The following is a 14944-nucleotide window of genomic DNA, read 5'->3' as shown; positions in this document are numbered from 1 at the left end:
AAATCTGAAGCTTTTGATTATCATCTTGCACTGCACTGTAACTTTTGCCTTTTATGTTTTTAAATGTATTTTTATTGCCTTACGTTTTGTCTTAATGCCTTTTCTGTTTAATGTATAGCACTTTGAATGGCCTCGTCGCTGAAATGTGCTATACAAATAAATGTATTTGCCTCGCCTTCTCCTTTAAAAGCCTCCCATAAGCGACTGTTGTGTCTTCTTCAAGTGGCCCTCGAGTGTTAGTGAAGGGCCGCGGCGGAGTTTTGCGCATGCGCCGTGGGTGAAGGCTGGAAGGCGAAGAGTCGAGGTGGGACAAGGCGGAGAAGTGGAGGAGGAGGAGGAGGAGGAGTGTGAACGGAGCCGGTGTCTGACAAACTCTGTTCAGCTGTTTTTCCTCTCTCGAAAAAAAAGAGAAAAAAGAAGTCACGATAGTCGTTTCAGAGCAGATAAAGAGAAACAAAGCCACGTCGTCGGGGTGTTAGGATGTTTTTTACCGGCTCAGTACGTCAGCGGAGCAGCGGAGCGGAATCCCGTTGCAGCCGTGGAGTCCAATGTTAAACTCTGGAGTAGGTAAGCCTTGTTTTCTTTCTTCTTTTCTTCTTATATTTATATCCGTCATTTTTCACTATTTTCATTGTTCGGGATAGTCGAGACAGAGAGGAAACACAGGGTAAAAAAAAGAAAAGAGACGTGTGTAAATGTTCCGTGTAGGATTCGATCCCGTTTCCATGCGGCCGTCGGGCCTGAGCCAGCAAGTCACCCCGAGTCGGGAGTCGAGTTTTCTTTTGTTTTGACAGTTTGGATTGACGGCCGCGCGAAGGCTCTCGCCGATGTATCCGCCTCGAACGACGTCTGAAGAGGAGAAGTAGCGATTTGTTATTGTCGTGCAGAGGAAAGGCGGCGCGGGGCCACCGTTTGTATCACGACCAGTGAATTGTAGTGAAGGAATCTTGCAGGACGCGTCGTTCAGGCTCCCACCACCTGTTGGTCCACGGTAGTTGAAAACAAATTCCAGCAGACAAACATTGTTCCCGATGAATGCGGGTCATGTACGTCGATTTGAAATGGTTATTTGAATGCACGTTGTGTCTCAGTTGTCTAAGTCAAAGCAGTTTCTAACACAACTTGCACATCTATTCCACATTGTTGTCCCTAGGTACGTCCAACTCGATCATATCCATTTACTCAACCAGTCATTACTTTAAAAAAATATGGCAACTCCTATATTGTTTACAGTAGTTTTTTGGAAGTCACTTGAACTCTGGGATTAAGTGCATTTCATGTAGTCACCAAATTGTGCTGGATTGTGACTGAATATGGATGTGAATCTTAACTGCTTCCAGGCTGGAAAAGCAAAATATAGTTAGCACTTTAAACACTTTAAAGCCTGCTTTTGCAGAAGTTTTGTCCCCTCTTAGGTAAAGTGGGTAGTAGTCTCTGTGTACCCATGCCCTGTTAAAAAGTCTTGTACATTTGTACTACCACATACTGCATATAAATAGGCAGTATGTGGTACTACCTGTGCAAACGCTTCTAAATGTATAGTTGGAGGTATGTGTGTATGTACCTATGTACGAAGGTGAACTTGTATTTTGTTTGGAGGTGAAACTGCATTTCGATGCACAGGCCATGGCAACAGCTTTCCTCCAGTAGGACAATAAATTGTCCTGTCTGTCTGTCTGTCTGTCTGTCTGTCTGTCTGTCTATCTGTCTATCTATCTATCTATCTATCTATCTATCTATCTATCTATCTATCTATCTATCTATCTATCTATCTATCTATCTATCTAATCAAAAGAGATGAACCATAACAACCCACTTATAGACCATAAAAGTTATTGGGCACGTCCAAAAATCACTCATGGCCTGAAGCAGTTGTGATAAAAGCCGTGTGGTAGTTCATCCTTTGTCTGGAATTTCGCTTGTCTACAAAATGGTGCAATGGTGTCTTGTAGCTTCAGTCACTGTCTGTGTGATGGAGGAGGAAAGTCTCTTCTGATCCCTGAAAGGCTGCAGCTCACAGGCCAGTGAGTCCTGTTGGCCATTGTACTGCTGTTTAGGTTGCAATCAATCCCTCTATTGAACTGACTTGTTGGTGGGATTATCAAGGCAAAACTCTAAAACTAAAACCACCGTTCTCTCACATCTAACTTCAACGCTCCTTACTCTGGGAGGAAGCATGAAAAAAAAGGGGGGGCAAAAGTATTTTCCAGTAGCTGCCAGGAACCTGGTTTTCCAATCTTCTCAGAAATCTGCTAATGTGCTTAGCGCTCAGCATCACGGGCAAAAGAGAGCGGTGTTGTCAGGCCACCTCAAACCTGAGTCACTGGTCAGGAATTCAGCAAGTGTGCAATGGCCGGGCAGGCGATTATTATACATTGTAAGTAGTTTGTTGGTAAACCACATCCATTTGCTCAGTGGTGTCTGACGGAGTTATGATGGAGGAGAGAATTAGGGGTGGACGAAAATATTATAAAGATGAGATCGCCTCATTATAATTCACACAATTGTATCAATTTTCAAAAACACAACATCGATTCTTAAGATGACACAGAGAGACGTGGAAGCGTCGCTACTTCATTGTGTAGTTTCATCTCTGACCACTAGGCGGCAGGTGCAGTATTGTAACAGGGCTGAACCACGACAAGAGCAGACGTCAGTGACACCAGCTATGATTCTGATTACTCTGATTTGATGCAATTTGAGCTGTTGTCTTTGTGGCATTTTTTCCAAAATGTTGACAAAGTATTACAATTTATTGCAGTATTTGTAGTATCATGATATACCGCAAATCATCACACTTGGCATTGTGATGTGAATCATGTCACCATATTCTTGGCAATACACAGTCCTTGAGACAGAATAATGAGAAGTGGCTTTGAGACAGGAAGTGTCTTCCCAGAGGTTTCTGTCTCAGAGGAGGAGTTCCTCAAATCTTTTTGTCTCTGGGCATTCGTATAGACTCTGGATAATAATAGTATTTCCAGTTATGTTTGAACAAACTACATATTTAAAGTAGCAGTAGATATCAGATTGGCTCCAAAAACTGTCAGAAAACTGTGGTACTGAAACTGGTCTCAAATCCTGGCATGGAGAAAAGCTGCCCTTACTCTGCCTGACCAGGTTGGTGAAAACAGCATTTAAATACCCTTCTTCTAAATGGTGAAATCAAGAATAAGCACTGACATAGGCTGTCCTTTACACTTGTAAATGATAACCTCACTGAAGTAGGTTGATTAAAAAAAAAAAACCACAATTATACCATCAACCATACCACATGAAATATCATGGTACTAAGTCGTATTAAATACCATGAAAAATACCACAAAACAACTCATTCTTTTATAGTTGATTTTTTTTAACTGGTATTGCATATTATGGTGAAGATTAGTCTGTGTAAATATGTAGAGTATGCTGAATGCACAAAATTGTGCTGTTTAAAGTGCTGTTAAGAGGTTTCTGTTCTCATTCCATTATTTATCGTTGGGACATTGGATTGTGTCTTTATTTCATGTGTAATTTCTATAAGCATGAGCTGAAATCCTGTATGGATTATAGATTTCAGTATGAATTCCTCACTGAATGTCAGTGAGGAATTCAGTATTTCAATAAGGACAATTTAAGGAAAATTTTACTTTAAAATCTTGGTTTGCACTCAAATTTCTTTTTTGATATTTAGTATTGCTGCCATATTTAAAACAATAGCTTATCGATTAATATCCGCTGACTTTAGTAGTATTTGATGTGAATGGTTGGTGTCTTGTAGGACTTCTCCAGGAAAAATAGGGTGCATAGTGTTTTCCATCTTCATCATAGCAGCCAAATGAGGAAGAGGAAGGCAGGTAGTGTTGAGTTTGAAGAAGTGAATGGCTCAAAACGATTCCAAGACTGCAACATTACACCAAGTATCATCTATAATAATGAATTATAATGAATTTTGTATGTGATGGTACATCTCATTCTTCTGCAATAACCAGTGAACAGTCACACCAGGTAAACTGTGGACAACCCCAAGTTTTACCATGTTTTACCATGGTGGATGAAGAGGACTACTCACACTTCTCTAATGGCCTTAATAGATCTGTTTAGCTGGAATCCAGTCCAGTGCTCTGCTAGCGGGTCTGATGGCAAGTTGTAAATGAACTCTTTAGACTTCATCTGTGGGTTCATACACTGTAAAGAGACAGACCCAAGGACCTCATTAAGAGTTTGACTGGAGAAGCTAGGCCAAAGGTTCTTAAGCTGTGGTCCGGAGACTGCACCAGGTCCTTGAGATGATGCTGGGGGATTCATGACAAAATGAGATAGTATGTCTGAATTTGGCTTTGGTTGTATTCCTTGGAGATTTATGAAGCTCAGAGTTTTCCACTGTAATTATGATTCTAATTCATAATTCAATCTTTCTCTGGCAGGGAAGGAGCCTGAGCTGGTGCTGGAGGTGGAGCAGCACCAACTAGATAAAGTTGGGCTCACCTCCACACATAGCATGGGCTCTGGTACCAAATTGCTGGAGAGGGGCTGACTCTTTTCTGAGTTAATGTGGTTGGTGAAATGTGGTATGACCTGAGATTTAATTTTATCCCAGCTGTCGTCCACAAATCTGAACCAATAGCTAGGTGGTGCCCCTGGATAGGACATCAGAGCCCTCTTTTCCACTTTCTCCATGTACGGGTTGGCCACTACAGGTGAGACTGGGGAACCCATAGCACACCCATACCTCTCTGCTTATAGTACTGCCCCCTGTATGTGAAGTAAATGGACTGAAGCCACAGCTTCAGGAGCAGACACACTTTGTCAGTGTTAAGGGTGGTCCTATTGCTAAGAGTGGGGTCGTCCTGCAATTTCATAGAGACCACCTCTACTGCTTCATCAACAGGAACGCATGTGAAGAGAGATACATCATACGAGACCATTGTTTCATCCGCCTCCATAATGGTGTCCCTCACCTTATCCCCAAAATCTATAGTGTTCTGAATGTGATGGTCATTACTGCCTACCAACGGGTTAAGTATAGATCAGAATATTAGAGATGTTATAGGTCACTGAGTTAACCATACAAACAATAGGCCGTAGTGGCACATCCTGTTTATGTATCTTAGGTAAACCATACAGACTAGGTGTAGCTTACTCTGGGTATAATCTATGGTTTAAAATTTTGTCAGTAGCATTGACCTGTTCGAACACCTTCAGACAATCTGTCACCTTTTTCTTGTAACCACTGCCTTGATCTCGTTTCAGGGGTTCATAAGTATTCGTGTCACTAAGGAAAGTCGTAACGTTCTCTTGATTGTCTGTCTGGTTTAATGCAACAGTGCACCTACCTTTGTCCACCGGAAGGATGATGATGTTATTGTCCTTACTGAGAGTCATGAGAGCATTCCTCTCGTCTCTACTGATGTTGGATGACGGCGCCTTTGAATTGCTGATGTAGGCTGAAACCTTCGTCCACTGTTGCTCTGCTTCTGGGTCCGTGATGTTGTTTTTATGGATCGCCAATTCTGTGGCTATGATCATTTCCACTAGTAGGATTTGCCTCGGCATGACAGCAAAATTCAGCCCCTTACCAAGGATGTCTTTCTCTGCCTGGTTGAGTTGTCTATCGGACAGATTCTTCACCCACTTGTCCACATCATCAGCATGTATCTGGTGTCCATCTCTCTGTCTGCCATTGAGTGCGCTGTCCATTGTCTGCCGATGTCTCTGGCATGCAGCAAGTAAGTTGAACTTTTGCTGCCTGGTTTTCGATTTTCCATGTTGTGCTAGATGAACCTTCTCCATGAACTCAATCACATATTGGAAAGTGGTCTCTTCTAGACATGACGTAAGTCTCTGTTGGATCCGTTCCTCTTTGGCTTTCAAAACATCAATGATAAAATTAGTTTGTCTCACCTGTTCATTCAACAGCTGGTTCTGTGCCTTCTGGAGGAGCTTGTTAGCTTGGTGGGCCTTGACCCAAGATTTCATTTGCAGGCTCTTAGGTATAATCCCGCTCTGTCTTCACCTGAGGCTGAATCTCAGGTGGTTCCTGTAGTCTGCCATTTTACGGGCCGTTCACTGAACCGGGGGTGGGGGGGTGGGAGGGGCTTAGAGTACATCTGTCACCATTTTACAATGCTGTGATTGCAACTATTCCCTAATCCTCTGTGAATAGAACACATTGCCATTGTAACTCTAGTTAATGGTCACGGCAATTTGCATATGAAATCGAGCTTCGTTTTCGGTCATTATGCCACTTTATTGTTTATAAGGGTTGTGATACCTGCAGTCAGTTTAGACTGAAGAGGTCACTTAGATGAGTGATGAAACGTTTCTCCCAATAAACATTGTGTCCAGATGAACTGATTCACCTTTCTGTGATTTCATTACCTAGCATTCACGGAGACGTCCTTTTTGTCCATTAGTGATACAGTAGTGAGTGTTTCTGTAGGTCTGTTGTAACGCCACTAGGAGGCGCCATGCAGTATGCTGGAAGAGTGATGTGTGCAGTCACACAGATTCAATTCTGAAAAACTCCACCGGTGTCACTCTTCAATACAGAAGAGACAGAACGCGTAAAGCCCAAATCATCTTCCGCTGACAAGATTGTGGAAAGTGACTTGGAAGGCAGCCAGTATGAATTAGACTAACGGTGTCCTTTAATGCAGGACAATTGTGTACAAGAAAGTAGTAGGAATCTGTACACATCCCAGTTTGGGTATTCATGTCGTACAGCAAACATTTGATGAATCATTATAACAGCTATAATGGAGGAATTATAGGAAGAATTTTTTTTTTAACTTAAACATTTTGCAACAGAGCTGGACTAATTGTCAGTTGGCCTTTGTGCTTTGGCCTTAATTCTACATTTAGGAATAATCACAAGCAATGTAATATTATAATGTAATATAATGTATTATTACATAGCTGTGTTGAATACTGATTTCTGATTAGGCAGTTAGATCATTCTGTGGTCCGTTATTTCTGAATAGCAGACTTGTTCCTGTTCTTTTACAAAGGCACTTCATGAAGCCTTTTTAGGCTAATGATAGCTAATGCTCGCAAGCAAAATATACAGAAAGAAGTCTGGTAAAAATTGGCAATGATTATTTTCAAGGCTTATTGTATGTAAATAATATCCACTGCGTTGGGTGTTTCTTCGCCTCTATGTTTGTCATGATTTTTCTATAGAAGACCACTTGGTCGTGGATTAACCTTTAGGCTACATGTAATGTTTTATTTAGTCTGTTTATTGTTTTTTTTCAATTGGTATAAGAATAAAATAAGACACTTGTACACAAAAATTGGTAAAAGAAAAAAGACAAGGACAAAATGACAATGACAAAAACTAGATAAAATAGCATGACAGTGCATTGAAGGTCTTAGGGACAGAAAAATAAAAGAGAATGACAGAAGAGCACACACGAAGAAACATGTTAAAAGTGTTTCTAAAAAAAGTATGGTTGGTCACCATCACTGTCATCTGTTTATTCTGTTAATGCCGTTAATGTACTTCAATGTACATTGGAATGTGACTTCACACGGTGTGAGTTCTTGATCTACTCGCCCTACCGGATGTGCTTGGGGTCCTGCGATTACAGATGACATCACTACTTCACACATTATGATTGGGTAGGGGCTTGGGTAGGGGATAGTTCAGTTTAGGGACAGCGGGATACAGTAGATTGACGTTAGACGCAGCTCAGGCCTTTGGCCCTCGCACACAGTCGCTCGTCCAGATCCTGAGCCTGCAGCCTCGCTCCTTACTACTGTAAGGAGAGTTATACTGTGAATCATATTGAGTTAAAATGTCAGATAACTGAGGGTCAAACCTTTCTGTAGTTTGAAAGGGATCAGAGAAATTTTTTAAGTCAGTTTTAAAGCGAACAGGTACCCGGTTAAGTAATAAATCGTGTTAATGTCTTACAGTCTTATCAGGTTAGAGGAGGCAGGAGGTGATGGAGAGACTTATGGTTTTGCCAGAAGTGTTATTATTCATCCGTCGCAGCGACGAGGACCATCTTGTCATCCTGTGATGGATGACTGCACGATGATTAAAGTGAGGAAGAGTTGCGCATCATCAGCCCCACTCTCTCATCCGAGACCACATACTTACCACCAGTGGCAAGACTAGGCGAGACGACTGGCAATGGAGACAGATGCAAATTTTTCCTCAGGATTTCTTCCCGAAGCCTATCCCATGGACGAGTATACCCGCAAGGCAGCGGAGGCTTTAAATCAGGAGTTTTCCTTCTCCTAGATGATTGCCTGACAAGGCTAATGAGCTTCATCTACCCGGGTTTGAAGTCAGAGTTGTCCTTCTAGATTGGCTGCCAACCAAGGCTAATGAATCCAATAAACCCACCTGGTTATACCGCCGGGAACCCAGTTGCCCCCGCAGCAGACTTTGTGAAAACAGGAGGTACCACAAGAAGGTGCTGCTGCGGACACATTTGCGTAGGAGCGGCCATATGCTAAGGTCCTGATGGACCCGCGGCAATCACTACATCAGGAAACAAGAGGCCACGACACCGCTTCGCATTCCTTTTGGCAAGTAGGACATCTGGCCCAATACTCGCCACCTACCTGCCAGAAGTACCAAGTGTTTTTTGGAAGGTATGAACGTTTGGGTGATTTTCTCCAGATAGCCGAACAAAGGGTTGTGGAGATGGTTTATGACGCGACGAAATACGACTTTTCTACTCTTTGCAGCAGAAAATCAATGATGAGGTCTGCATCAAAGGTGACTCCTAAGTTTCTGTCAGAATGTTTTAGATTAATCGATAATCAATTCAATTCACGTCAGTTAATTTTAATACATTCATAGTCATTGTACTTGCACAACGAAATTATATTTTGTGACACTTTAAATTGGTGCCAAGAAGAAACCTAAATAATGAAAAGTACTCTAATTGAGAGACTAAATCTGCATCAGCTCCCCCAATGAAACTACTAATTCCAGTTTGTCTCCATAACGTTGATCCTCCATTATGGTCATCCCAGATGTAATATCAGCAAGGTAGGAATAGGGAATTTAAGTGACGACAGAAATAGAAAGCGTCTCCACCCTTCGCCTTAAATCCACAAACATCCCGCTCTCTCATTGAGGGAACAGATTGACACAGCAGCACAGAGGAATGAATGACACGACTGTGTGACTTACAGGAACCAGTCAGAGACATGTTAACACTGGGTGACTTGAATGGCCTGGCCCTAGCAACACTGCTGAAAGAATCCATTTATTATTATCCATTTATCCAACGAAAATGTAAAACATAGACTGTATAAAATAATGGACATAGACACCATGACATCACCCGTTGGTTTGTGGACTACTGTTTTGAAGCCTCGAGTTTGGCATTTTCCTGTCGCCATCTTGGTTTTTTTGAAACTAGATGTGACTATATTTGGATGAGAGGGTGGAGCTGGGGAGGAGTGAGGGATGGATCTGACTGAAAAACCTAGGACACTGCTCGCCCACAACCTCACCGGCAACCTGACTGCACTGGCTCCGCCAGTGTGGGTTCCATTTCTGCTCGGGTACAATATCGACTCGGGGTCCTTTGACTACATGACGTCACGGATTATGTTGCTAGCTAGCCTATAGTTATTTAGCTGTGTGTTTTTTACAATCCATGTTGACATAGAGTTGGTTAGTAAAGGTGCGAGGGCCAAAGGCCCGAGCTGCATTTAAGGAGCGAGGCTGCAGGCTCAGGATCTGGACGAGCGACTGTGTGCGAGGGCCAAAGGCCTGAGCTGCGTCTAACGTCAATCTACTGTATCCCGCTGTCCCTAAACTGAACTATCCCCTACCCAAGCCCCTACCCAATCATAATGTGTGAAGTAGTGATGTCATCTGTAGTCGCAGGACCCCAAGCACATCCGGTAGGGCGAGTAGATCAAGAACTCACACCGTGTGAAGTCACATTCCAAATTTATCGCACGCTAGGACAATACCAACTCAAAATGGCTGCTTCACATGAACAATATTAGTGTAACTAAGAGACTCGCTGAAAAAAAAACCCTTTTTTTTTTACATGGATAGATTATCAACCGGACAAGACCCAAAAATAAGTTTACTGCTATTTAAATTTACATACACATTTCGGTCAGATCCGTACCTACCTGTCACTCAAAGTGGCTACGCCCTTAATTATGCATAACTTTTAAGCCTTAATATAAGTTAGCTATAGCTATATCAGTCCGTAAACATGTTTATTTCTGCTGTAAAGTTGGGCATTTTAACATTGGTCTATGGGAATTGACTCGCTTTTGGAGCCAGCCTCAAGTGGCCATTCAAGGAACTGTAGTTTGGCATTTTTTTGGGGGGTTTTTTGTTGAAAATTTCCCCCATTTTTGTCCTCGCCATTTACATTTGGCCAATTACCCCACTCTCTGAGCTGTCCCGGTCACTGCTGCACATCCTCTGCCGATCCAGGGAGGGCTGCAGACTACCACATGCCTCCTCCGATACGTGTGGCGTCTCAAGCCGCTTCTTTTCCCCTGACAATGAGGAGTTTCACCAGGGGGACGTAGCGCATGGGACGATCAGACTATTCCCCCGATCGTCCAGAGGAGGCGCTAGTGCAGCCACCAGGACACATACCTACATCTGGCTTCCCACCCGCAGACACGGCCAATTGTGTCTTTAGGGAAGCCCGACCGAGCCAGAGGTAACAATAGAGACTGGAGCAAGCTGCCATCAACTGTTCCAACTGGTGGGAGATCTGCCTCAGAGGTTTAGAACAGCTGAAAATGGAGAGGAATGTGGAAAAAAAAACAACAGAAAAGATTAAGGAGACACACAACCATGCCTGCCCCCACTAACTCAGACTTCATATGCCCAACATGCAATAAAACTTTTGGATCAAGAATTGAATTCTACGGTCATCAAAGAACGCACCGTCAACGAGGAGGGATGTCATCACTGGACTCGATGGACTACCAGGAAGCAAGCAAGCATGTGTGTGTGTGTGTGTGTGTGTGTGTGTAATAAGTAGTAAGTAGCATGTACTTGTGTATGCTTTGGTAGCTGGTAAAGTCATCAGATGTGAGGTATGTGTGCACGTGTGTGTGTGGTTGTTTGTGTTTTCTCTAGTCAGCAAAGCTATATATGTGTGTGTGTGTGAGTGTGTGTGTGTGTGTGTGTGCTTGGTTTTCCATGTCATCCAACTCTCTTCTAGTGCAAGCTGATGTAGGGAGGGATGGAAAGCCCTTGACACACATCCAGGACCTAAACAGTTATTTAGTGCCTAGTGCTGTCATCTGCCCACAGGCAATCCCAGAGGGACAAAGGAAAAATCTGAGGGATGGTGAATTAGGTCAGAGGTCAAGAGGTCCATGTTCACAGCCAGGATCCAGAATTGCTTTTTCTGAGGTGGGTCGGGCCCCATCTTTCATGACCTTTGACTCATAGTCATTAATGAAACACAAGCTTTGCGAGATGACCTTATGTGTGGGCCTGTTCCATATTCATAAACAGGATGTTCCTTAATATGATATTATAGCATGGGGTATAGGTATTAGTTGTGCATAGTTGGATTGGGAGCTGTTTTCTATTTTTGTTTGTTTTTTTTTTTTTTTTTTGTTTTTTTTTTTTGAGGGTTGGCCTTCTACAGGAAGTTTGTGCAGGGCTTTTCGTGCATCGCAGCCCCCTTGTACAAGTTATCACAGAAAGACCAGCAATTCCTCTGGTCAGAGGACTGCAAAATGGCTTTTTGCACACTGCAGCAGGCCCTGACAAGCATGCCCATCCTAGTGCCCCCTGTACCCTATTTACCCTTCGTCCTGGACATGGATGCGAGTGGGGAGGGGGTAGGCGCGGTCCGGTCACAGGTGTGGCCAGATGGAAAGAAAGTTTGGCCTGTTACAGCAAAGCACTGAGCAAAGCCGAACAGCAGTATTGTGTCTTTCGCAGAGAGATGCTGGCCGTAGTCTTTGCCATCTGAGACTTTTGTGTGGCTGGTCTTTCAACATATGCACTGAACATGTCTCTTTGCAGTGGCTAATGACATTCAAGGAGCCAGAGGGGCAGTTTGCTCATTGGTTGGAGGAGTTGCACTGCTATGAGTTCACCTTACAGGAGTTCACCATACAGGAGAACGGCATGGCAACGCAGATGCGCAGTCTTGTCGGCCATGCAGCTCATAGGGCTGCCGGTATTGTGACTGAAGAGAAGCCAGGGAAGATGAGCTGGTCCTGGGGGCAGATGAGCAGGACAGAAGTGTGCGGGGTGGCTATACTGGTGATTAGAAAGTTGCAGGTGATGGATGTTACAGACTGGTCCACAGAAAAGAGACAGGACCTGGACCTGCAGCCTGTGATGCTGTGGGTGGGTGTGCAGCAGTGACTGCTGTGAGAGGAGGTGACAAGTCTTTCTCCATGGACAAAAGGGTTGTGGGCCAAGTTCAAGACTATGCAGCTGCTAGATGATGAGATCCTCCAATGAGCCTGGGTGGAGCTAGCCATGCATGGCTCTGCAGGCTTGGGTCACTTTGGATTGACGAAGACACGCCGCTGGCTGCATCAAGCCTTCTATTGGGGACGACTGAGGAGGGACGTTGAGGACTTTTGCAGGTGCTGCAACCTCTGCACAGCTTGCAAAGGGCCACAGGGCCAGTTGAGGGCTGAGTTACAGCAGTGGGGGAGCCCATGCAACAGGTAATTGTTGACATTGTGGGGCCATTCCCTCGCACAGCACAGGGGAACCGCTTCATACTCACTGCTGTGGACGAAACTAAATGTGGACTTAACTAAATGGCTGGAGGCCTATGCCCTGCCGGACCAGGAGACTGAGACCATCATTAATGCCCTGACTGAGGGAATGTTAAGCAGGCTGGGGGTCCCGGAGTCCAACTGTAGTGACCAGCGGAGAAATTTTGAATCCAAGGTTTTCTCCATCATGTGTGAGTGGTTGGGCATCACTAAGACTCACATAACAGCCCTCCACCTCCAGAGCGATGAGTTAGTGGAGCGGTTTAACCGCACCCTAGCAGAACAGTTATCCATCCTAACATCCACTCATCAGCTCGACTGGGATATGCAGTTACCCCTTGTCCTCATGGCGTGACGCTCTGCAGTACAGGACTCAACTTCATGCACACCGGCCTTCCTCATGTTGGGCAGGGAAATGAGGACCCCTGCGGTGCTGGCCTTCGAACGGGCACCAGATGTATCCTCTGCCACTGCAGGCCCGATCTACACCAGGCAGCTTCAGGATCATTTGGACACCGCACATGCATATGCCCAGAGGCAGATGCAGAGTGCAGGGGTGCAGCAGAAAAAGAAGTATGACCTCTGTGCCAGGGGGCGACACATTGCAGCAAGGAAGCTAGTCTGGGTCTACACCCCGACCCAAAAGAAGGGCAGGTGCCCTAAACTGGACAGCCACTGAGTTGGGCTCTGCTTAGTCTTGGAGTGGCTAGGAGAGGTTGTCTATCAGGTACAGTTGCCTCTGCGGGGCCGTAAAGTGGCGCTGTACCGTGACCGGCTGGTGCCATACAGAGGCTCTGCTATGCTTCAAGTGATGGAGGGGAGGGGGAACACCCTTGTGTCCTGCCATGACGTCTGTGGAAGGGGGGGGGTTGTAGCAGCTAGCCTGGATGACACAATAAGTGGGACCCAATCTGCTTCCCCAGTGCCCAGCTCACCTTCTTTGGGGGCTGGGCAACCCAGACCAGAGCCAGGGGAGGACTGACCAGGGAACAGAATGCCCACAGGGCAACTGAGGAAGTGGCGGAGAACTCCGCTGAGATTTAGAGACTTTGTCCTTGTGGTCAAGGACTTTAAAAAGGATGGGTAATGTAGTGTGTTCAGGTTCACCATGGGTTATAGGTATTAATTGTGCACAGTTTGGTTGGGAGATGTTTTGTAGTTCTGTGGGGGGGGGTGCACTGTTGCTGGGTCAAAGGTTAGGGGGGCATGTGACCTTGTGCAGGAGGGGGCGACTTGTGAGTTGGACAAGAAAAGATTAATGGTGGTCTGTGTGGCGTGGCTGTGGCTGACAACAACCAAGAATAAATACAACGATCAGATGTAAGTTATGTCGGTGTGTGTTCTTTAATAACAGTGAACACTACAATATATTATGGGGACTTGTTACCGGGTCTCTAAGGTCATGGCTGGGGTCATGTTTTTAAAGAGCACCTAAATGCTTGTACCTTTTTATGGGTTTGCTGTCATTTAATGGTTGAAAAAGCATTTATAAGTGCAGGTCTTTAAATCTAATTTGAAAGACACACTCTAGTTAAAAAATCATATGTAAAAACCCATTCGAAACCTCCCTATCACTGACTGGATTACTGTTCCTGTTCACTGTCACCTCCGACTCAAGTCTGTTGGATAAGCGAGTTTCTCATTTTTGACAAATACTAAGACAGAAATGTAGTTTTCACAGTTGTATCATAATAGTAATGATCAAAAAGAAAACCATAACACGAGAGGGGAAAAATAAAGTAAAGAAAAAGAAGAATTCTAAAGTGTAACACTGTTGGGTCCTCCAATATGTCAACAAGAGACTTCATGTTTCATGGATGTTTCGAAAGGAGGCGGTTTCTCAGAACGTGGCGTGAGAAGATAAGCTGCCAGTCTAAATATGATGTCATTATAACTGGTGCTGCCTTTCCCACTTGGCAACTCAATCACACACACACACACACACACAAAATGGTTTCTTGCATTGCATGAATGAAGCAGTTAAGCAATTTGTAAACGTTACTGCTACATCCCCTTTTATGACGTGACTAATATGATATGACTAATAATCACTTACCGTAATGTACATATCAGCCCCACCGGATGTGTGTGTGGGTGTGTGTGTTTGAATGTTGGTGATAATACAACACACATCTCCCTCTTAGGATGTGTGTTGCTCTTAAAGAGGCTAAATGTGTTGGTTTCTGTATTGATGTATTGATTGGTCTGTCATTTCCAACAGGCTCCCCTATCACACTACCTGAACATTCACTGGTCA

General features: G+C 44.3%; 1 protein-coding gene across 1 annotated transcript in view; it reads left to right on the top strand.

Annotated features, from left to right (window-relative positions):
* The first annotated feature begins 446 nt into the window (after positions 1–446).
* rin2a (Ras and Rab interactor 2a) overlaps positions 447–14944 on the top strand; it is a 77632-nt gene continuing 63134 nt past the window's right edge. The window contains exon 1 of the mRNA XM_056291700.1: positions 447–567. Within this exon, the coding sequence (XP_056147675.1) occupies positions 549–567 (19 nt within the window). The 5' untranslated portion in view covers positions 447–548. The remainder of the gene's footprint in view (positions 568–14944) is intronic.

The sequence above is a fragment of the Lampris incognitus genome, chromosome 13, assembly GCF_029633865.1.
Source record: "Lampris incognitus isolate fLamInc1 chromosome 13, fLamInc1.hap2, whole genome shotgun sequence".
NCBI classification, from domain to species: domain Eukaryota; kingdom Metazoa; phylum Chordata; class Actinopteri; order Lampriformes; family Lampridae; genus Lampris; species Lampris incognitus.
This window is presented reverse-complemented; position numbering and strand designations above follow the sequence as displayed.